Consider the following 23,712-nt stretch of genomic DNA (forward strand, 5'->3'; position numbering starts at 1 on the left):
AAATCAATGTGTAAAATAGAATAAAACAGTCTTCACCACCTCATTCCCCAAGAGAGAAGCAGGGGTTGTGAGCATGTTATGAGAAGAGGGTCAGAGAGGCAAGAGGAGAACCTGGGAGTGGTGCTCTGGGAAGCATTCTATAAAGTCTTTTAAATGAGGAGAGTTGAGTTGAAATGCACTAAAAGTGAAAACATATGAAAAAATAAAGGAAATTCATTGTTTTTCATTAAGTTGTCACTTTTTTACTTGAAAAGCAGTGAAGTGTTAAGTTCAAATTTTAAAATAAAGGTGGCTAGAAAGCATGGAAAATGTGTTACACATAGTAGTCACTTAATAAATGCTGACTTAACATTGCTAATAATTCTGTGAACATCGTGTTTTATAGTTGAAACCGAAAAGCGGTTTATTAATAATAATATTGCTTGCTATTATTATTATTATTTTGATGTGCCATCCTTGGTTGGTAAACACTTAAGGCTTTATTTTTCAATTTCCACTTAGGCCTCTTATGAAGGAGCTGGAGGGGAAATAAAATATACAGGATGAAAAGATGGCAATGTTGCCTCCCCCAGGACCTCAGAGCTTTGTCTACTTCACAAAACAGTCTCTTGCCCTCATTGAACAACGTATTGCTGAAAATAAAACAAAGGAACACAAAGAAGAAAAGAAAGACGATCATGAAGAAGGCCCAAAGCCAAGCACTGACTTGGAAGCTGGCAAGCAGCTGCCCTTCATCTATGGGGACATCCCTCCAGGCATGGTGTCGGAGCCGCTGGAGGACCTGGACCCCTACTATGCAGACAAAAAGGTGAGTTTTCTGGGACTGCAGGGTGCGGTCTCTGCCTCGTTCTGTACGGAAAGTTAGTTTAAATTGGAGTGGAATTTAAGGAAGATCCACATCATGACTAAAATATTCAAGTAAATACATTTGTAGGATATTCAGAATATCTACTTTTTCTAATTCTTTATTGAAACTGGTTCTGTCATGCCATTTTGATTTCCTTAATCTTTTGAAAGTGTTCAGTATATTGTTCTTCCTTTTTGGACATGTCTTAAACGCATACCAGTAGGAACAAAGCAAGTGTCAACTGACAAGTCATGGGGATCTGTCCAGAGTGCATGTTGTGGAGGTGACAGCTGACTCCCTGGGAAGATATAAGATTGCTCAATTAATAATGAAGTTTGGAGAGCTGCTTCCTTTACAGTGTTGGAGAGAAGGAGGAGTCTGAGATGGTCAGGGAGGGAAGGCATAAATCAGAAAAGTTTCCATTGTTCCAAGAAGAAGGCAAAAGAGCATCTTGTAAAATTACCCAGAAAGTTGAGGAGAGAAAGGCTATTGCAATGAGGAAGGACGAGAAGTCTCCCGGATAATTCTGACAGACATAGGACCCTTTTCCCTCTTTGCTCTCATACTCCTCCATTTGTATTTCTCTGTATGATTCTTGTCACATCTTGTCTTTACTATATTAGAGTTATCATGTTCCTGTTGCCTTTCTAGAAAGCTCCTTGAATGCAAAACTCATGCCTCACTTACGTTTAAACTCTTTTCATTGCCTCTTATACTATAGTTGCTCACTACATAATTGTAGAAAATAATGGTTGAGTGAATTTTAAGCATGGTATATTGAAATTTAAGAAAGCAGTACTCCTACTCAAGCACTAGATATTAATTTTAAACTAATTTTCAATGTAAAAGTGAACTTTATGTTAAATTATGTTTAGACATAAAAGTAGTACAGTGAAAGAGACCAGGCATATAAAAGGGCATCCAAAATTAATAGATTCAGATTCATTTTCTTGAGAAGAGTGTCACATGCTATTAAAAAGCAAGATATTCAGACTTATGTCCCCAATGTAGAAAAATATTGACTACCAGAAGCCCACTCATAAACTCGTATAAAATGCAGATTAAGTAACAACAATAAAAAGACCCAATCAACGTGTTCTAGTGAACACAATTTGCCTGCCAGTGCAGAAATATAAGACAAGGATTTGAACTTGGACTTTCTGATTTTCAATCCAAAAACAGTAGATTGTTTTAGTGTTTTGGTATTGTTGCTATTTACTTGTTTGGATTTTAAATGTTTTAAGAATGTTTAGTTCTATTTGTATCATTTTAAAAAATTACCATGGGTAGTAGCAAGCACTTTAACTTGTGTCCTTTTATTTTAGTTGTTATTCGCATTATATCTAAAATAGGAAAATTGATCTGGGTACTAGGATTATTCCAACTCTAATATTTGTGAAAATATTTTTTGAAGGAATTTCTATTTTGGAGCACTTTCTACTAACCATAACAATGGCCAACAAGGATTAAAAGTGTCAAGGTGTTATGGTAAAAATCAGGGATATATAGTTTTTAATTGGTTTCCTTACAATGCAGTGTAATGAATGAAGGAAGTTGTATTTTAAACTAATTCCAATGGCCACAACTTATTGTCACTGATGTGGGCATTGAAGGGATATAAAAAAGAAAAGACACTGTATTTTGGGTGCTCTAAGTAACACATGCTCATAAATACTTCAGTTCATAACCTGCTGAGAAGTAATGGACTTGGAATTCATTGGCCAGCATGATATACATAGTTGTTTCAATGGTAGTGGAACCGCATTGCTTGAGTCTGATGGCAGTGTTTCTTTAATATGACACTACCACATAGAGAGGAAAATTGCTGAGATTAATGTACTAAATTTTGGATTCTCAATTTCATCCTGTTTTCTTTTTGATTCTGCAGACTTTCATAGTATTGAACAGAGGGAAAGCAATCTTCCGTTTCAATGCCACACCTGCTTTGTACATGATCTCTCCTTTCAGTCCTCTGAGAAGAATATCTATTAAGATTTTAGTACATTCATATCCTTTTAAAAATGCTTACTTGCAATGATTCTTTAAAATGTACTTTTTGCATCTTATTTAATATAGATTTTTAGTCCTTTCGTACCCAAAAAGACTGTTTTTAGTTTATCATTTCAATATAATTTGGTGTAGGTCTCTGGGAAGATTGGAAGAATGTCAGTTTTAAAATTTAGGATATATTACTCTGACCTATTACTCTCATGTTCAAAGAGATTTTACAAAGTCTATAATTTATTAATAACTAGTGGCCCAGTGCATGGATTCATGCATCGGTGGGGTCTTCCGGCCTGGCCTGGGGGATTGGGCCGAGACCGGAAGTCCGACATCCCCCAAGGGGTCCCAAAGTGTGAGAGGGCACTCTGCAAAGTTGCTGTTGCTTGGCAGCTCCTGCGTTGAGTGTCTGCCCTCTGGTGGTCAGTGCACATCATAACTGCCAGCCAGTCAGCCAGTCAGCCGGTTGCTTAGGCTTTTATATGCATAGATTATTTTCTAAGAAAAAGATTTCAACAGGTGTTATTATTAAATATTCAAGATTCCTGCCATGGTCGTTCGTCATATTCCTTGACTCTAAGCTACCTTGTTCGGCATGCTTATCATGTGCACTATTCTGACAAACTGCATATTTATGACCATGAGTAACCCTCCAGACTGGGCCAAGAACGTAGAGTAAGTGGGTATATGTACATTTTAATATGGTCTTAGTAATATCATTGTTATCCTTTTCTTTTCCTACTAGAAGTTATTGCATCTATAAAAATTGTGGTGTTTATCTTCCCATGTTATATAGTTTCTTTTCTTTCTATTATTATTATTTTTCCTATGGTGTTAACCTGACAGCAGTAGAATAGAATATTTAGAAAAGAATAATTAGATGATAGAGTCTTTTCCAGAAGAATGAATGTATGAGACACCCTGCCTGTTGTTAGACATGTTATATATTTCTTATCCTTGGCTGTATTTCTGATAGGATCAACATAGGAACTTTCAAGGCATATCTAAACCTATGTTCTTAGTAATTTTCAGTACTTCTACTTTCTAGGAGAGTTTCTGATATAGACATTTTAAAGTGTTTTTTTAAGACCTTGACTATTAGTTTATTTTAATAGTTAGAGTGGGTCCATAAGCCAACAGCCACACTGCAGTAGATGCCTTCCTTTGGTTAATCAGGAAAAAATAAATTATAAAGATTCACCTAGTGCTGTATTCTTTTCATATTTAATATCCCAATGGATTCTTGTGTCTAGGTACACTTTTACTGGAATATATACTTTTGAATCACTTATAAAAATCCTTGCAAGAGGCTTCTGTATAGGAGAATTCACTTTCCTTCGTGACCCATGGAACTGGCTTGATTTTATCGTCATTGTTTTTGCGTAAGTACTACATTCAGTTTTTCAAATGGAAAATTTGTGAAAATCACAGACAGCACAGTATTTCAGTAAGAACAATGCTTACATTTAAATAAAACTGTATAAAAGCTAGTCATTTGTTGGCAAATACTAACTTTTATAGGAAGATCATTTCTCACTCGAATGTGTATGACATCATTAAGATTGATCATCTCCCTCTGCACCCAGCATTTGGATGGACAGTTTATGTGGTGCCAGTTAGGTTCACACATTTTCCAAGTTCTTACTTAAACACAAATAAAACTTGTTTTAATCACAGAAAAAAAATAGGTCTTTAATTGTAAGTATGGTGCCCTTTTTATTAATATAAACTGTTCAAGTGCTAATAAATATATTAAAATATAGAAGTCTCTCTCTATATAAAAAGCTAATATGCTAAGTGTCCTTCCCTCCATCCTGATAATGACATCCCATAGCAACGTCCAGCTTCCTCTCCCTAGCAACGACTAGCCTCCTTGCAGTTTCTTCAGCCCAGGAGCATGACTTGCTTTATAGCCAGGTTGAAACACTTTATACTTTAACCAAATGTCTGTGAAGCATTTTCCATTACTCATCTCATTTGATCCTCACAGAAGTCCTGGAGTAGGTAGATAGGAGACTCGGTGGAATCCTACTTTCTTTTCATTAGCCAGAAAATGGAGATTTAGAAAGCTAAGAAACTTGACCCTACTGAAAAGAAATAAGAAATGGTGGACCTTAAAAATGACTTCAGGTTTTCTTACTGCACAGAATATAGTCAAACACTGCTGCAGTTAAATATTTTGCCCTTTATTCTCCCTGCATGATCTATAATAATAATCTGCTTCATGTTGATATTTACTGCTGTGTTGCTGACAATTACCTGAAAGAGAAGTTGGGGTGCTTCACTGGGCTGGAGAAAGTTTAGCTAAATCAGAAAACAGGTCTAATTAAGCAGGTTTGTTCTATATCTATAAAAGGCTAAGTTGACTCGCGCATGCACGATACATATAAAGCTCTCACTGGCACCAATCGCATACATGTGTTTCGATCTGTCATTATCTATCGTGAATTTAATTGACACTTCTATTATAGAGAAAGGGAAAATAGCGATATTAAAATATTTCTTCTAATTAATTTCCTTTCAATGTGCATGAATTCATGCACCAGGCCACTAGTATATTTTATAAGGACTGTCACTGCATATTAAACCTAACATTAATGCATTGTTTTTGTATTACACATGCATCCCCAGTTTATTTTCAAGGGGAAAAATATTAACATATAATTGTAATTTATTCACATGGTTACTTTCTTCCAAAATATGTCAGAAACATTTAAAAAGAATTTTTTAAATCTCAAACCTAGATAGAATATATTTGGCTCTATCATTTTGATGTAAAAGTAGTGGATGTTCATTGAAAGAACTTAGACAAAACCGAAGGGTCTTTTTAGATTTCTGGTCTCCGGTTCCCTCACCCCAGTCCCACTTCCATGTCCATCAGGTTCCCTCCTTTCATGATCACACATGACTGCAGTTGTACCTACCACTTGCTGATGAGACAACATTGTGTCACACAAGGCTGCCACTTCTCAGGGGAGTCTCCTTTACTATAGAAATAGACTATACAGACCATAAAATTTACTCCTTTAAAGTATAAAATTCAGTGTTCTTAGTATGTTCAGAGAGTTGTGCAACCACTACCACTCTCTAATTTCAGAATATTTTCATCACCCCCCAAAAGCAGTCACTTCCATTCACCCTCCTCCCCCAGCTACTGGAAGGCACTCATCTATGTTTCATCTCTATGGATTTGTCTACTGTAGTCTTTTCACATGAATGGAACCATATAGTATGTGGCCTTTTGTGTCTGGCTTCTTTCACTTAGCATACAGTTTCCCAGGTTTGCCACTGATATTTTATAAGATTATTAAATATCTATAGTACCATAATGTTGAGATCTAATAACTGAAGCATGTAATTGTTTACTTAGGCACTTAAGTGTATGAAACCATTTTAATAATATACTTATATTTTGCTCACATCAAATATGTCAATTAAAATCTATTTAAATTCAATTAGATATGATAGGAAAGAAAAGGGTTGCAGAAGTATATCTTTAAGACTTTCCAAATGTAGGAAATACCTTGACTAAAGGCACAGGTAAGTATCATAGACTCTATCTAAATTCTGAATAACTCTGATTTAATTCTACAGGTATTTAACAGAATTTGTAAACCTAGGCAATGTTTCAGCTCTTCGAACTTTCAGAGTGTTGAGAGCTTTGAAAACTATTTCTGTAATCCCAGGTAAGAAGTGATTGGTGTGAAGCATTAGGCCACTCATAACTCCAACTATTTGGGAGTTGTTCTTTGTGTTTGTGCGTGTGTTGTCACTGTGTTTGTGTATAAACTCCCTATTGCAGATATGTGACAGAGTTTGTGGACCTGGGCAATGTCTCAGCGTTGAGAACATTCAGAGTTCTCCGAGCATTGAAAACAATTTCAGTCATTCCAGGTGAGAGTTAAACACCGGGGCTGACTTTGATTTTTTGGAGAAAATACAAGAAAGACTTTCTCTTATGAAAATTTAATGAATCTAATTTTTTATGTTTTTCAGAATCCTTATTAAAAGTCAGCCTTTGTGTTTAATCAATTGCATGGGTCTTAGAGGATGAAGATGGCCATTTGGCTCACATCTCAACTTGAAATTTTCCCTCCTGTCTATCAGTTCATTTTCCATTTGACTGATTCAGGAATGAAAATTTCAATTTGTTTACATTGCTTTTCATAGAGTTAAGAAAAGAGAGAGAATATCAGCATGAAGGTATTGCATGACATATTTCTTTTATCTTTCCTCAACAAACCATTTCTTAACTGAAAATTAGTAAGTTGTCACTATGCATTGCAAGTCAGCCTCTTTGTTTTAGTACCAGTATATAGAGAAATGGTTTGTGTGACAAGAATTTACTGAATTGACACTTTTAAAAAATTATTTTTTACAAGTGAGTGTGGATATGGTTTGAGCAACCAAATCTTTTACTTTGACAATTTGGTTATTCATTGGAAATATTTTACAGTTTTTAATCATTTGCAATAATATATGGAAACAATATATAAAAACCAGCAAATCCACCTTTTTGACCTCGTGGGCTTTTTTTGAGTTAGGCTATTTAAGGTCACTGACCTGACAAAATGCATGCGTTTCCAGGAAAGCTGTGTTTGTTTCTCATTCAAAAACTTTATTTCATTGTGAATACCTTTCTTTTTACGCCCTCTGCATTCAGGCCTGAAGACCATCGTGGGGGCCCTGATCCAGTCTGTGAAGAAGCTCTCAGACGTCATGATCCTGACGGTGTTCTGTCTGAGCGTGTTTGCGCTGATCGGCCTGCAGCTCTTCATGGGCAGCCTGAAGCACAAGTGTCTGCGGGCTTCCCTTGAAAGTAATGAATCAAGCACGTTGGACAACCTTGATGAAGAGCTCTACAGAGGTACGGCAGTCCCTACAGTGGTTCAGAGGTTGAAATAAAGCTAAAAGCATTGATTTCTTTGAAGGTTAAATGTTGCTTTTATTTTAATTATTTCAAAATTATTCAAATATGTAGAAAGTTGCTACAGTGTGAATTTGGATCATATTATATTTTTAATAACTCTCCCTGGTTCAAAGCTTTCTAGCAGTCCTGGTATTGGAAGCATGAGATACTTTCATAATTCTCAATTTCTGTAAGATAAAAAAGAATAAATTTGCTCTAGAGAAATCAATTTAGCTATGAATTAATACTATGAATTATTACATTTCATCCATAAGATATATTTTTATGTATTTAATTTTATTGTATAATCTTTACCTATGTTTATTTTATAGTGTAATTTATTATATGAAAATATAATTATGTTTTACATGTATATAACTATAATAGCATGATATACTTATATTAGTTATAATATAATGATACATCAATTACTACATATTAAAATTAGTGTCTTGATATATTTCTAAAGAGTCCCATACAGCAAAACAGTTTTATAACCAATGATGGGTTTTACAGTTCTTTCTAATGGCTTCTTCAATCTCATTAATGCATCACATCAAAGTTTAATTTATTAGAGCTAGTTCTAAAGGTACCATATCAGATGATCTATACACATGATCTCAGAAGTCTGCTAAATGAACAAGTATATTTTAGAGTATGTTACAGAAAGCACGAACTGTATGTCTTCTAAACAATTAATCCCTAACAGTTTTTTTCACCGGAACTGTTGATAAGTTTGGGTGAGAATGTGATCTAGCAAGGTTGTGCTTTCTAACACTTGCAGTGTGTCTGTATGATGTGGCCTGCAGGAACGCATAAGCCTTAAAGGTCATTAGACCCAGAGTGGGCTGAAAGTCAAGAAACCTTTCAAATGTGTGTGCCTGTGATGGAAGGAGATCAGGGAGTAAGGTCAAGATTCTCCTTGGATAATAAAGAATTCTATGCATCATTTTTTTACTTTACTTGTCCACTCACTGGGGAAGATAAAAGCAAATAAAACCTAGCTAATATATTTAAATACTGTAAATAAAACAAAAAAGATATAATCTAAAACAAGAAACCTGAAGGTTTTCAAATAAAATGTACATTTTTTACTGGCTTTTGATGAAGAATTTAGCATATTTTTCTTTTTATCTTTATTTTTTCAATTTCTAATTTTTGTTAATATGATCTTACATTTTATTTCCAATTTCCAAAGAATTTTATTCCTCAATTCATATGCCATAAAAGTAATATATCTTATGGTAAATTATTTGCATTTACCTTCTCTTTTGTGAATCAGTGTACAACTTTTATTGAAACACCTTTTTTTTTTTTTACTAGTCCTTTTACTCTTATTCTTGGTTCCATTACTGAGTTTGGAATTTGAATGATTTTTTTAAAACCTTCTGAAATGGTCTCAAGCAATTCTTTTTTTGTTTGCTTTTGTTTTTAAAAAATGTAGAAAAAGCCCTTGAATTTTGTAGTGTGACTTTATATTGCCTTTACACATGAGGGACAACTAAGCCAACAATAAAATATTATTCCATAATCATTTGCCTCAGTTCTGTACATTATTCTTGTTTTTCTTCTGAAATATTGGCTTAGAGAGATGTTTATTATCATGTTTATTACCGTTCATTGCCTGGCCCATAAGAGCTTATCAATAAATATTTGAGGGAGACTATATAAGAAATAAATAAATAAATAAATGCATGTTGCCTGAATGTGTGTGAATGTCTATATTAACTAATTTACCTGCTGCAGCTTACACTCCATAACCTTCTACTGTTCAATTTCTTCCCACACAGATTATTTTTATTTCTTGGAGGGATCTAAAGATGCTCTCCTCTGTGGTAACAGCACAGACTCAGGGTACGTAGTATTTGTTTTTAGTGTAAAGACTTAAAAAAAGAAAAGGAAAAACATACTCATTCGGATTGCTGATAAGAACCTTTGATTCATATTGTTTTTACGTATTTCATGGCATCATTTAATTCCTTCTGCCCCCACAGTGAGTTCAGACTTTATGAGGTTCATAGTTACTGCGTACCTTTGAATGTAAGACTTGGAGGTAGTGTTTAAATGAAAACAAGATATACATCATATAAGCCTTAAGACAGTAGAAAAAAAGATTTCCATAAACCCCACCAAACGTTGGTGGGTTACTTTTCAGCTTTGCTTCTTTCTGAAGAAAATCAAATGTTCTTTCCACCCTCAAATTCTACTCATTCTCCAATCAAGTGTGACTGATAGGTGACTGAATGCAGTGACATTTGGGGCACTCTAAAAAAAGGGATCTCGTGGACTTGGGTAAAGACATTTTAAGAATCTCATATTAATGCAAATATCCACCTTGCTGTTTCTCCTGCACACCAACTTTATCTCTGCTGCAGCATTTTGTACTTGCTCTCCTTCTGCTCAGATAGATATCTCTTCACCAGGCCACGTGTGCACTGGAAACATAAAAATAAAGATGATAAGGTGGCAGCTCCCAAAGACACCTCAGAACACTGTTTATTTGGCATCATGCATACCAATCCACCAATTTGAGGAAGGAAAAGAGTCTTAAGGCTACAAATCTTACACAATTGCTATGCTTTGACTATTCTTTGCATATATATACATATATACAATAATATATATATATTAGAAGCCCAGTGCACTAAATTGCGTGGCCCTGTCCACCGGTGCTGGTCTTTGGTCATTACAGCGTTAGGGCCACAGGCCCTTTATAATATAGATAATATTATATATATATATACAGTATATATATTATATATAATATATATTATTGTTTTCAGAGAGAGGAAGGGAGAGGGAGAGAAGGATAGAAACATCAATGTAGAGAGAGAATCATTGATTGGCTGCCTCCTGCATGCTCCCTATTGGGGTTCAAGCCTGCAACCTGGGCATGTGCCCTGACCTGGAATTGAATAGTGACCTCCTGGTTCATGGATCGATGCTCAACCACCCAGCTACACCTGCCAAGCTGCTTTGACTATTCTTGATTGTGATTCACTCCAAGAATAATAAAGGTGGGGGTGAGGGGAGACACAGTTTTGTTAGAGGCCTATGTCAATCTTTATAGATACAATAACTACTATATGACGTCTGGTGTATGTTTCCAAGTTTTAATGGTGATGATGATGATATAATAGCAGCTACTGTTTATGTGCAGGAACTAAGCTAGGTAATTTGCATACATTATCTTCTTTAAATTTAACAATCTTAACCATTTGAGATAGGTGTTATCTTGTTTTCACAGAAAGAGGGCACTGGCCTTAAAAAAATTAAGTAATTTGACAAATTTACCAACTAGTAAATAATAGGGGTAGGATTCTAACCCAGTTCCTCCTAACTCCAAAAAATCTGTTCTTAATCATTATTCAATATTGACCACCACCACCCCCTCCCCCATAAAGGAACCTTGAGTTTCCCACTTTTCTGTAGGATTGTTTAGCTTGTATCCTGAAGCCACTCTGACTTGTTATTCCTTTTCTCATGTAGTCAGTGTCCAGAAGGGTACATATGTGTGAAAGGAGGCAGAAACCCAGACTATGGCTACACGAGCTTTGACACTTTCGGTTGGGCCTTCTTAGCCTTGTTTAGGCTAATGACCCAGGATTACTGGGAAAACCTTTACCAACAGGTGAGTGCCAAGAGAAACATTCATTGCATAATCTGATGTATGGCTCTTGCCTGCTTTAAATATGTGATGTCTTATTCAATTTAGAGTGGAGAAAACTCTATTGTCTTATTATTAAAATTAAACATTTCTGCTTCCAGCACTAGTAAATGGATAGTTCTTGAATGAAAAATTACTTCATTATCTTCCCTGGACTTATTTGATCTCTAAATCTTTTCCCCCCTTTGCAAATGTAGAATCCCATAATATTCTAAGTAAATAGCAAGAAATATATTGTAATATTCTCTCCTACATCTCTTGAACAAACTATGCGTTCCTCATGTGCCTTTCTGCTTTGAGTGCCCTAAAAGCAGGCTGTCCTATGCTCACCATGCTTTATTTTTTGAACTCCCATATACAATTGTTATGGACTGAATTGCATGCCTCCAAATCCATATGTTGAAATCCTAACTACCAGTACCTTAGAATGATTATATTTGGAGCTAGAGCCTATAAAGAGGTAACTGAGTTAAAATTAGTCTATTAGGGTGCATCATAATCCAATCTGACTGGTGGTCTCATGAGAAAAGAAGATTCAGACATGAGCAAGAGAGACACAAGAGATACACACACACGGAGAGAACATGCCATGTGAGAATGCAGTGAGGAGGTGGCCACCTGCAAGGCAAGGAAAGAGGCCTCAGGAGATACGTACATGCCAACACTTTCATATCGAACTTCCAGCCTTCAGACTGTGAGAAACACATTTCTGTTGTTTAAGCTACCCAGTCTGCAGCATTTTGTTATGGCAGCCCTAGAAAATTAACACAAGAGTGAAAGACTCAGTTCACTTCTCTAAATTCTCCTCTTCCAATTCAGTTGCTCCTTGCTCTAGACCTGCATGCCCTCTGCACATTCTTCAGTTTAAAGCATCCACCTCTTGTACTGTAATTGTTAATTCACATGGTCATCTCCCCTAACTTCAACGTGATCCTCTTGGGCCTGTGGGCTCTATCTTATCCCCCAAGAGGAAGGAGACCAAAAATGATGATTCCGTATTATAAATAATAACCAACACTTTTCTCAATTTGCCACAGATTCTTCTTTTGGCCTGTTTCATGTTTATTTAATTTCTGCGAATATTATAAATGAATATAGAAAGGAAATGCAAACATACAGGAAAAAAGGAATATAAATGACTTTTAAGTATGCAAAAAGATATTCACCTTTTCTGCAAGTTAAATGTGGCATAAATTTTTTTTATCTGTCAGAATGACAAAGATCAAAACGTAGATCCAAAGAGAAATACTGTCTGGCTGAGATATGTAGAGGAAGACATTCCTGGGAACCACTGGAGAGTAACATGGAAATTTCTATGAAAATTTAAGTGAATATACCTATTGAGCTAACAACTATACTACATACTAAGAATTTACCCAAAACAATACAACAGTAACTGATAGAAAAAGATTTGAGTAACTAGGAATCAGAGATAGGAGAGACTTATTTTTCATTTAATATCTGTACCATTGGAATTATTTTTACCATTTATTTTATTATTAAATTTTTAGTTAATGTTAATTAAAAATAAGTATAAGATGAATAATAAGTTCATATGATAGGATTATCTTTTATGAACAAAATGCATCATTGCTAATATTTCTTGTTAAAGAAAAAATTTTAAAACTAAAAGGCACTATTTATCTAGTCCTATAATTTAAAAATGAGCAAAGCAGCTAGTTTTTTGAGTAATTTTTAGACTGGAGAAATTTTTTCAGGATTATTCTATTTAATAATAATCAAGAATTATATCTAAGTTTAGTACAAGTTTGATTGTTATATACTTTATAGTAAAAAGTATATATTTTAATACTGATTGTTTTCCATGAAGATATAATTTTATCCCTTTATAGTGTGATAACATGAGATTATGCAGAACTGCCCAATTTGCCCATGCTTAATATGCCATTCAAGTTGAAATCATTTACCAAAAATACTTTTTTGTTATTAAAATAATGATTTCCATTTTCCCCTAGACACTGCGTGCTGCTGGGAAAACATACATGATCTTCTTTGTTGTGGTGATTTTCCTGGGCTCCTTTTATCTAATAAACTTGATCCTGGCTGTGGTTGCCATGGCCTACGAAGAACAGAACCAGGCAAATATCGAAGAAGCCAGGCAGAAAGAGTTAGAATTTCAACAGATGTTAGATCGACTTAAAAAAGAACAAGAAGAAGCGGAGGTATGGTTATTTGGTTTAAAATTCTTCCTAGAAGTAGAAGTGCAGAGGGAACAACAGAGGCCTTGTGGTCTGCTCCACCTTCCCCAGGGTGATTTTCTGTAATAGATTCCTCTATATAAACTGAAATCTTCATTCTAGTGTGGTCGAAGGAACCAATTCCAGACTGAGTTACAATTGACGTCTGACCCAGTCCACTTTCCCCCGTAATCAGCACAGAGAATGTTCTGTTTCTCCTAAACCCTGTGTTTCCTCAGTGCCTGTGGCATTATGCAAAGTCCTAAAACATGATGTATTTCCCCAGAAAAATTGTACAGAAAGGTTTAGGAGAAATTATTTTAATGTTAATGTTAACAGATACTCTATGGGTAGAAAGAAAAATGGGCACCAATTTTTGTTAATGTTGTAAAGATTTTTAAGATAAAAACGTGAGCTATTAAAAAATTATACTTATGGTTGTGGCCACTTTGGGCTAAGTCACAAATTTTTAAGGATTTCTCCCTAATCCTCCCTCCAAAGGGGTAATTTAGTGGGAAAGTTTGAGAAGGTTTATATTAAGAACTAAAATTTCAGATATTCTGCAAGTCTTAACACTCATTTGATGGTTTGCCTAGTTAAATCTCTTCAAGGAATCTAACCTATTGGAGAGAGAGTAGTAACCTATAATGCAGAGAAACTTGATGCAGAAAAATATTCCATGCAGTATTTTAATAATAGTAACCATCAGAAAGCATTTACATTTTTAAAAATTAGAAAATGGTTAAGAGGATTATGATACTTTTGTACCTTAGAGTATTTTTGAACCGTAGAATTATATGTTTTGAGAATATTATGACAGGAAAAGGTGTTGTTATAACAATGTATTAGTAGTAGAATATAAAATTGAGTATAAGACATAAAATTTTAAAAATTATTTATATAAAGACTGGAAGAAATAGTAATACCAGTTATTTTGGGGATGTAGGATTATGAGTGATTTTTATTCACAATATATCTTCCAAAATTTTACAAGGAGTTTTTTCTATAAAGGTTATGTCAGGAATTTCCTAGGGCACTCCTAGGAGTTTCTTTCATTTTCTTGGGATATTATTCTGTGATAATTAATTTTAATTTTCAGATAACTTATTCTTCACTAAGCTATAAAGGGCCTGATTCTTTTGATAATATTGCATTAATTATCTGAACAAGATATGCAGATCATCTTATCACATGGTTTATGCTTTATGTCCCAGAATTGCCTAGTAAAACTTTCACATGTATTATTTAAAATTGCTTTACTTAAATATAGTAATAGTATGTAATAGTTTAATTCCAGAACAGAACTGCGCTTTGTTATAGTACAGGAGAAGCAATAAATACATACTTTGTAAGCTCTCTGACCATAGTGTAAAGAAAATAACATTTCTTCTCATACAAGGGACATGATTAATGCACAATATAATTAAATTCGTGGTAGAGAGGTCTCCCATCATCAGGTTTCCCCAACTTTGGAAGTGACTCACTGTATGTGTGACATCTGGATCCAACAGGCAATAGCGGAGGCAGTAGCTGGATATACAAGTAGAAGGAGAAGCAGGATTATGGGCCTCTCTGAGAGTTCTTCTGAAACATCTAAACTGAGTTCTAAAAGCGCAAAAGAAAGAAGAAACAGAAGAAAGAAAAAAAATCAAAAGCTCTCCAGTGGGGAAGAAAAGGGAGATGATGAGAAATTGTCCAACTCGGATTCAGAAGAGAGTATCAGGAGAAGAAATTCCCACCTTGGTGTTGAAGGCCACAGGCGAGCCCGAGAAAAGAGATTGTCTACCCCTAATCAGGTACCACTGACGTTATCAAATGCATGTCACCAGAGTTAGGATCATGGAGCAGAAAGCTCTATTCTGAGGGAAGGGACCTCAGGAGAGGAGAGTGAGTGACCTCATTGGTATGTTTTTAAGTGGTTGCTGGGCATTTATGGGAAGAATATGGATGTACATAGTTTTCCAGTTAGTCTGTAAGGAGCTTATAGTTTTGGAATGGTCATATCTTCACCAATAAACACATGTTCAACACAATATATTAGTGAGAACGGTTGTAGAAGTGAAAAAAGTACACTATAGATTAACTTTTACATTTTTTTTCGGTCTGTAATGCCTATATTGCTTATAAACTAACCTCAGACTAGTATTTGCTCATTTCTTCCCCACTGTAGGTAACATATCACCCAAATATTAGTCACCTAAGCTGGAAAGACACTAACATCTAGTCCAGCCGTGGGCAAACTACTGCCCGCGGCCCGGATCTGGCCCGTTTGAAATGAATAAAACTAAAAAAAAAAAAAAGACTGTACCCTTTTATGTAATGATGTTTACTTTGAATTTATATTAGTTCACACAAACACTCCATCCATGCTTTTGTTCCAGCCCTCCGGTCCAGTTTAAGAACCCATTGTGGCCCTCGAGTCAAAAAGTTTGCCCACCCCTGATTCTAGTCCCATAGGCTGTTATTTCTGCTCCTGTGGAATTTATCTTTCCCTTTTTTCTTTTTCCGCTGCAACCTCCATATTTCAGGTCTCTCTGCCTGCAAATCTTCAAGATAAACCATTGCATCAATTCTCTTTGACATTTTTATTTTCCATTGTACAATGTCTCCAAATAATTTTTCTAAATCAAAGCTGTCCCTTTTCAAATAAAAGACTCTGTTGAGTAACTACTGCCTAGCGAACAACACCCACATGTTGTTCAGCCTCATCTCCTACCTTTCTGTGCTGTGCCTGCAGGTACACTGAGTTCACCATGATTGTCCACTCTCACTACATGCCCTGTACTTTATGCCTTTGTAACTTAGCACACGTAGTTTCTCTAAGTGGGATAATTTTCTTCCATGTTTTCCCTCTGGCATAGTGCTACCTGTTCTCCACCCATTAGTTAGGTGCCACCCATCCCCCAAGTTTCCCTTTGTCCTCCCCACTGCCCTCAACCAGTTTTTCAGTGCCCCACTCACACTGACTATTCTTCTCTTCTATGTCTTCACTTCAGTTTCCTAGCTTCTAAGAGTTAAGTCCGCAAGACCCTGTCAGATATGCATAGGAACAAAAGATACAGTCCCAGCCTTCAGACCTTGTTATATGCATTTTTTCTATTACTCATTATGCCTGCCGCTTTGTCCTTTACATAGTAAAAACTGACGTTTATTGAATTAGATACTTCCAAAGAATATGCATTCAGTTTGGTTTACAGACACATAAAACTGAATGTTTATCCTGGACACGAGTCATATAAATGTGACTTTTCCCTCTTTGGTATCGGGCAACTTCTTTTCCAAGATCTAATATTTTAGGATTTTGTGAACTTACTAGTATTAAAAGGTTTTTCTTAAAATGCCTTAACTGAGCTGTCAATATGTAAGGTAGAGTTCCAAGCAATGCAATGCAAAGAAGCATACAGCTTATAAATAAATCAGGAGAGTTTAATACTTAAGAGCTTTAGGAGTGATAGATGACAATCTAAATAGCAGGTATCAATATCAAATTATTTTTTGAAGTAATCTGTCCTTTAGAACAAAATGAATGGCTTAGAGAAAAGAGATTGTCTGCCCCAGGTCACTCCAGGCCACTCCAGGCCAGAATAGGAGAGAGCTGTGCAGCAGCAGGTAATTTTCCTGGTTCTGAAAGGATGGATTCTTCCAGCCTTTCTGTCCCTTGGTTGGAAGAAGTTGTCTTCTTGCTTAATCGCTTTGTTTTGAAATATGTCTCTTTTCCAACAAGGTCGAGCCACTGGCCCTCAGGTCAGTGGTCTCGATGGTAATTATGTGAAATGCACTTCTGTTTTAGGTGCTTCCGTAGATACATGTCTTCTTTTCTTTTTTCTGCAGTCACCGCTGAGCTACCATGGCTCCTTGTTTTTTCAAAGGCGCAGCAGCAGAACAAGTCTTTTTAGTATCAGGGGTCGAGGAAAAGATATTCCATCTGAGAATGAATTTGCCGATGATGAGCACAGCATTTTCGAAGGCAATGAGAGCAGAAGGGACTCCTTGTTCGTGCCCCACCCGCCTCGGGAGCGGCGCAGCAGCAGCATCAGTCAAGCCAGTAGGTCCCCCCCAATGCTGCCGGTGAACGGGAAGATGAACAGTGCGGTGGACTGCAACGGTGTGGTCTCCCTGGTTGATGGACCCTCAGCCCTCATGCTCCCCAATGGACAGCTTCTGCCAGAGGTGATAATAGATAAGGCAACTTCTGATGACAGCGTAAGGACGTTTTAAATAGCTCAGGCATGGCTCGGCCCTGGTCTTGCATCAGTCAGTCTTTTCTGCTGGAGGGGCCTTCTCTGTCCTGTGAATGGCTCTGCATTTTGCAATACTTTGTAGAAACACACCTTTCACTCATTAACTTAATCCTTTTACTATGTGCTATGGGCATATAACTCAAAGATATTTAAAACCCCATTTTTAAAAGTTGAGGTAAAATTGATATTTATTAACATTAGTTTCAGGTGCATAATGATTGACTGACTATAAAACCCCCATTTTTGAAAAAGGTGCTTACCTATTACTATTACACTTGAAGATTATAAATCATCCCTCTATAAAACAATTTATAAACGATATATGTCAGCATAGAAAATGCAATGATAATGCTGATCATATTAGTTGATAAGTCTCATTTTTGTAAGGAAATTTGGATTATTTGCTACCTTCTGCTATCTTTTTCAAGTTACTACTTAATATGTATTATACCTTAATGCAGGGGATCTTATTTGAGTTGTTAATAATAGTAATAAGAATAGCAAGCATGTGCTTAGTATTCACAACAGCCCTATGAGGTGATGGTGTTGTCCCTGTTTGACAAAGGGGAACTGAGGCACAGAGAAATGAAGCTAATAAATGGTAGTCGAGAAGTTCAAACAGAGACCCTCTGTTTCAGAGCTTGTGCTCTAAACCACCACCGTGTGTGTAACATAGAAATGATTTAGAACAGCTATGCTTTTTTCCCACACATAAATGAAATTTACTGTTTTCAATTAAAAAAACAACTCCTTGATCAGAAGAATAAAAATATGACATCAGAACACACATTAATACAAACACACACATAAAAAGAAAACCAAGCAAAAATTTCTGGAATTTAGGAATCACTGAGTAGTTAAAGGGTCTGATTAGGTTTGAAAGTGAGCTCTCTCTAGTTTCTGAAGTTTCCAGGTTACCTCTCTATGCCACTCACTGCCTTACTTATATCAGCAAGGTCTTTGACTAACCTAACAAACTTTGAACTCATGTTACTTATTCATGTATTCCTATTTGCAGACAAGGTAGCATTGCAAGTGAGAATCTAGTTCCATCAAAGCCATGGCCACACACATTTCAGTTTGAATGAATGCATGTGCTTTTAGGTCACATGTGACCTCTGTGCTGCATGACACAGCTTCAGGCCCTCTGTCAGGGCAGTTTTCCTTATCAAATGGGCATGTTCAATTTCTGTGGAAGCAGAGTCTTGTTGAGTTTTGCTTTTTGATGTATATTATCTGTAAAAGATTTGATCTGTTTCAGAGATCTTTTCATGTTTTTAAATGAAATGTTTTCATTTCATTTGAATTGTTGATTAAACAATTGAAATTGTTCATTTCAATTGTTGATGAAACAAATTCTTGTCCTGACTTGGGGAAAAGGAAGTCTCTGCTTCTGGAAAGTCAGAAGGTGGAGACTATCAGAGAAAACATGGTGATGGAGAGATCTCTATGAAAAGCCACCTGTAAATATGTATATGTCTGTGAACATGCATATACTTATACATACATACATACACACATGGGCATATTTATGCCTGTGTGTCTATATTTTGATATACATATATATGTATCTAAACAACTCTACAAATTAACAATACTAGAACTATACATAGATGTTTGTAAATGGGGTGTGTGTGTGTGTATATACACATATATACATAACACACAAGCAGATAGATTGATAGAGGAATTGAGTGATGATAAATGGAGAGTTGTATAGCTGTTTGTATATATGTATGTGTGTGAGCATGTGTGTTTGTATTGTTATCCTGCTCTGAACTGGCATAGTGTTTTAACTTTGAATTAGTTGCCGAAATTGAGAAATAAGGTATTTCACATAAAGATGAGTATACCTGGTAAAACTGAGCTCATATTCCTGCATGGCAGCAATCCTTTGAACTAAACAGTGGTCACCACTTTTAGATGGAGCTTACATTCTCTATTTTGCTACAGTTCCCATCAGTCTTAATTGTCCTCCTCACACTGAGTAATTTATCATCATATACTCAGATGAGCTCTTCCTTGGCAATAAGAAACAATCATCACAGTCGCTTCCATTAATGCTGTTACCTCAACAAAGAATAGTTAAAGAGATTTATCAGAGAATACTGAGATTCTACCCCTTTACATTCCCCCCCCCCCAAGAACACTTGTTTTGGGCTGTTTTCATGTAAGACTCTTCTTACATGGTAAAACTACCTGACTTCATTGGAGACCAGAGAGATAGAGATGGTAATAGTAATATAACAATAAAAGCAGCTTATTTAATTTTTTAATTTTCTAAGTTAATTTCTTTATTCCTCAAGCAAGAATGTAAGGCAAGTACTATGATTATCCCCATTTTACTAATGATGAAACTGAGACAGAGAAAGGTCAAATCATTCTCCTGTGATGCAGCCAGTAAGTAGCAGAGCCAGGATTTAGCAGAGCAATCTTGTGTCTACTTTTAATCATTCATTACAGCTACGTAAGCAAGATTTTATTTCATGCCTATAATTTATTAGAATTCTATATTTTAAACTTTAATTAATCATATTTTAGGGTACAACCAACCAAATACACAAAAAACGACGTTCCAGTTCTTATCTCCTTTCTGAAGAGATGATGAATGATCCCCATCTCAGACAAAGAGCTATGAGTAGAGCAAGCATACTGACAAACACTGTGGAAGGTAGGTAATAATATTCTCTTTAGTATACAGATTTTCAAATGAAATTCAAATACATCCTGGTCAATACATGAAGTTCTTAGGAAGAATTCAAAGAATTTAAAGTGGTTATAAGCAATGGAAAAATAACCAATGGTCACTAATGGGATCATTTTTATGTGCTTAAAATGGAAACAATTATTTGTGATTAAAGACAGGCATTGAATGATACAAGCTTTCAAAGATAAATAGCTTAATGGTAATTAATGAAGAATCTAGGTTAACCTAGAGCTGTGTGGTTCTCCCATTATGTAATCTTAGAAACTTGACCTACTCTCTCTGGTTTATCATCCCTCTAAAAAAAAATGATACATACTTCAAAATGTAGATAAATTCTGCCTCTGAGCATATTCTATAAAATTGTAAAATGTTAACATGTGCCATGAGATCTCTTAAAATTAGGGTGAAAAGGCTCTAGAAAAAGCAGGTTAGAGAATATAATGTCAATAATAGTGGTTAAACCCTCATATGCATTCGAAGGGAGTCAAAGGGTGACAATTTTTATAATGTGCTGGCTCCCATTTTCTCGCCCCAAAATATGCTCCAGATCCTACCTTTTCCAAAGGTTACAACCTCACTGACAAAGCTTCCACCCACCTCCTAAATTTAAGGTGAGAAGCCAGTGGACTAAATGGTATGAAATATCAATTATATGAGTCACTCCATAAATTATTTCCAGTCTCCTTGTTCTGGGATTGTTTTCACCTGTGAACTAGCAGGAGCTTTTCCTGGAGACAGTATAATCATCCTATTGTTTTCGTGGGATTAAGGATACAGGGGGAAGTAGGTATATCGGTGGAAAATATATATTTTCCCTTAAAAAAACATTGGTTGCCTTGTTTATCATCACATATTAGATACATGTTTCTCTGAGAGATGCTGTATCGGTTTTCAGTCACTAAATTCACTGCCTTCCCCTCACTTAGGCTTGGTCTAGTAAATGAACATCTGATGGGGTTATTACATTTTTCTAAAATAATATTACATTATTACATCGCTATGTAATGTTACATTTTATGTAATAATATTATGATTTCATGGAATCAGTACTGTTAAATTTTCAAAGTCTACACCAGAAGACTTGTTTCAGTGTGGAAGAGTACTGCTGATTTATTTAGGAATAAAACATACAAATGATTGACTTCATGCTCTCTTGTTTTGTTCCTCCCAGAACTTGAAGAGTCCAGACAAAAATGTCCACCTTGGTGGTACAGATTTGCATACACATTCCTGATCTGGAATTGCTCTCCATTCTGGATAAAATTTAAAAAGCTTATGTATGTTATTGTAATGGATCCATTTGTAGATCTTACTATTACCATTTGCATAGTTTTAAACACGTTGTTCATGGCGATGGAGCATCACCCAATGACTGAAGAATTCAAAAATGTGCTCACTGTGGGAAATTTGGTGAGTCGCTTGAAATCATTTCTTTTTTATTCTCTAAGTTAGAAGGATACACAGCTAGGTAATTATGCAAATTCAGAATTCACAATATGAAGCATTGCACAGAGTCAAGTTTCTGGTGAGAGATATTATTTTTAAATAATTTTGCAGTAGTGTTGCGGTCTAAAAATAACACTATTTTCATAAAGAGTCACCATTTTTGGAGTTGTTAGTGGGTTGTTTTTTCTGTCAGTATGTGTCTTGGAATTAATACTTTGAAAATTTGATACTTTCTTACCCATTTCATAATAACATTACAACTTCCTTGAAAGTACATACCCCACATATTTTCAGAAAAAACTATGGATGCTTTGTTTTGATATAATAGGTGAAGTGTCTGGGCCTTTAGAATCCCAAAATATTGGATTGAATGCTGATTTTGCCTCTTATTGGTTACATGACCTTGTACAAATATGTTAATCTCTATAATCTTTTATTTTCTCATTTGTAGAATATAACACCTCATTTATAAAATAATACTATTTCTTCATTTATAATGTAATGATGATAATACTTCATTTATCACATTGTTGGGTTAGGATTAAACTTTCTACTTAATTTATTAGCCTGGCATACAGTAAGTATCAGCAAATTAAACCTGTGGTTACTATCATCATCATTATCATCATTATGTTTTAAATCAATCAGCAGAAACAAGCCTTAGGTGCAAGAATACGCGGAACCAAAATGGTTGAACTGGACACAGGAGACAAGCGAGAGGGTGACCTGTAGGTTTCAGGAAGGTATAGGATCCGATTGGGAAAATCAATGCTAAATGATCTTTTAAATGTGCAGTGTTGGTTTTACTCTAGCTTAATTAACGCCTTATTGCAAACAAACAAACAACAACAAAAAAAACTACTTCCTGACAATCTGCATGAAGCAGATTGACCCTATTTCACGGCCAAAGGGTCCCAATTTATGATTCTTCATTAATATGAATCATTCTGGATGCCTTTGTGAATATCTGTATCAGGGAATTTCGCTTTTGCCTTGGTTCTAAACCCGTTGATCTTTAAAGCCAACGAGTGTTTCAGTCTTCTCTTCCAAATTGCTTACAGATTTTTGTAGTCAGAATGTTTGTACCCCATTTGCTCTCTGAGTTAGCATTCTTCTTCCCTTTAATTACCCTTTAGAAAAAGACAGGATTACCTAGTTTCTAATTGTTGGAGGTTCACATCATGAAAATCAATACCTTCTTATTGAGTTGACTGCACCACTGTGAACACAAAAAGCATTTACTATGTTTCTTATCTATTAGCACAGTCCCAAGTCTGAGTGCCCCTGACTTTCTTCTTGATGCTGCATTATTTTGGGATTGACTCATGTAGTTATAGACCTAACCATTTCCCTTTGAAATTTCTTTGGTCAGTTTCTTTGAGTCAAATTATGCCTTGTTTATGAATGATGCATGAACAAGTCTTTCACTATTGCCTTTTTAAGTGAGTCCTTTGATACCAGTGTCATGAATTAATGATGTTTTGTGATGCACTTTTGTGTCAAAGCTTTGAAAGTCTTGCTTTAGCTGCCACTGTGTCAATTAAACACTTTTTCCTCTTCTATCAATAAATCTTTAAAGAGTGAGTCAACATATTTTTTATTACTCTAAGAGTAGTCAGACCAGCAAAAAAGACTGGTTCAAAATCTCAGTATCCATGTTTTCTTTTTATTTTCTTCCAGAATAACTTGTTGACCA

At 35.5% G+C, this 23,712-nt stretch overlaps 1 protein-coding gene across 2 annotated transcripts in view; it reads left to right on the top strand.

Moving 5' to 3' along the window:
* The first annotated feature begins 550 nt into the window (after positions 1 to 550).
* The window catches only part of SCN9A (sodium voltage-gated channel alpha subunit 9), a 69,763-nt gene continuing 46,601 nt past the window's right edge, over positions 551 to 23,712 (top strand). The window contains exons 1-13 of one of the 2 annotated variants that reach the window (XM_014445751.2): positions 551 to 808; positions 2,736 to 2,854; positions 3,434 to 3,523; positions 4,102 to 4,230; positions 6,443 to 6,534; positions 7,512 to 7,715; positions 9,548 to 9,611; positions 11,247 to 11,388; positions 13,401 to 13,607; positions 15,134 to 15,418; positions 17,454 to 17,825; positions 20,405 to 20,534; positions 21,742 to 21,980. In XM_014445751.2, the coding sequence (XP_014301237.1) occupies positions 551 to 808; positions 2,736 to 2,854; positions 3,434 to 3,523; positions 4,102 to 4,230; positions 6,443 to 6,534; positions 7,512 to 7,715; positions 9,548 to 9,611; positions 11,247 to 11,388; positions 13,401 to 13,607; positions 15,134 to 15,418; positions 17,454 to 17,825; positions 20,405 to 20,534; positions 21,742 to 21,980 (2,331 nt within the window). The remainder of the gene's footprint in view (positions 809 to 2,735; positions 2,855 to 3,433; positions 3,524 to 4,101; positions 4,231 to 6,442; positions 6,535 to 7,511; positions 7,716 to 9,547; positions 9,612 to 11,246; positions 11,389 to 13,400; positions 13,608 to 15,133; positions 15,419 to 17,453; positions 17,826 to 20,404; positions 20,535 to 21,741; positions 21,981 to 23,712) is intronic. The other variant, XM_023745317.1, reaches the window with a different exon arrangement.

This window comes from Myotis lucifugus, unplaced genomic scaffold (assembly GCF_000147115.1).
Source record: "Myotis lucifugus unplaced genomic scaffold, Myoluc2.0 scaffold_5, whole genome shotgun sequence".
Taxonomy (NCBI): domain Eukaryota; kingdom Metazoa; phylum Chordata; class Mammalia; order Chiroptera; family Vespertilionidae; genus Myotis; species Myotis lucifugus.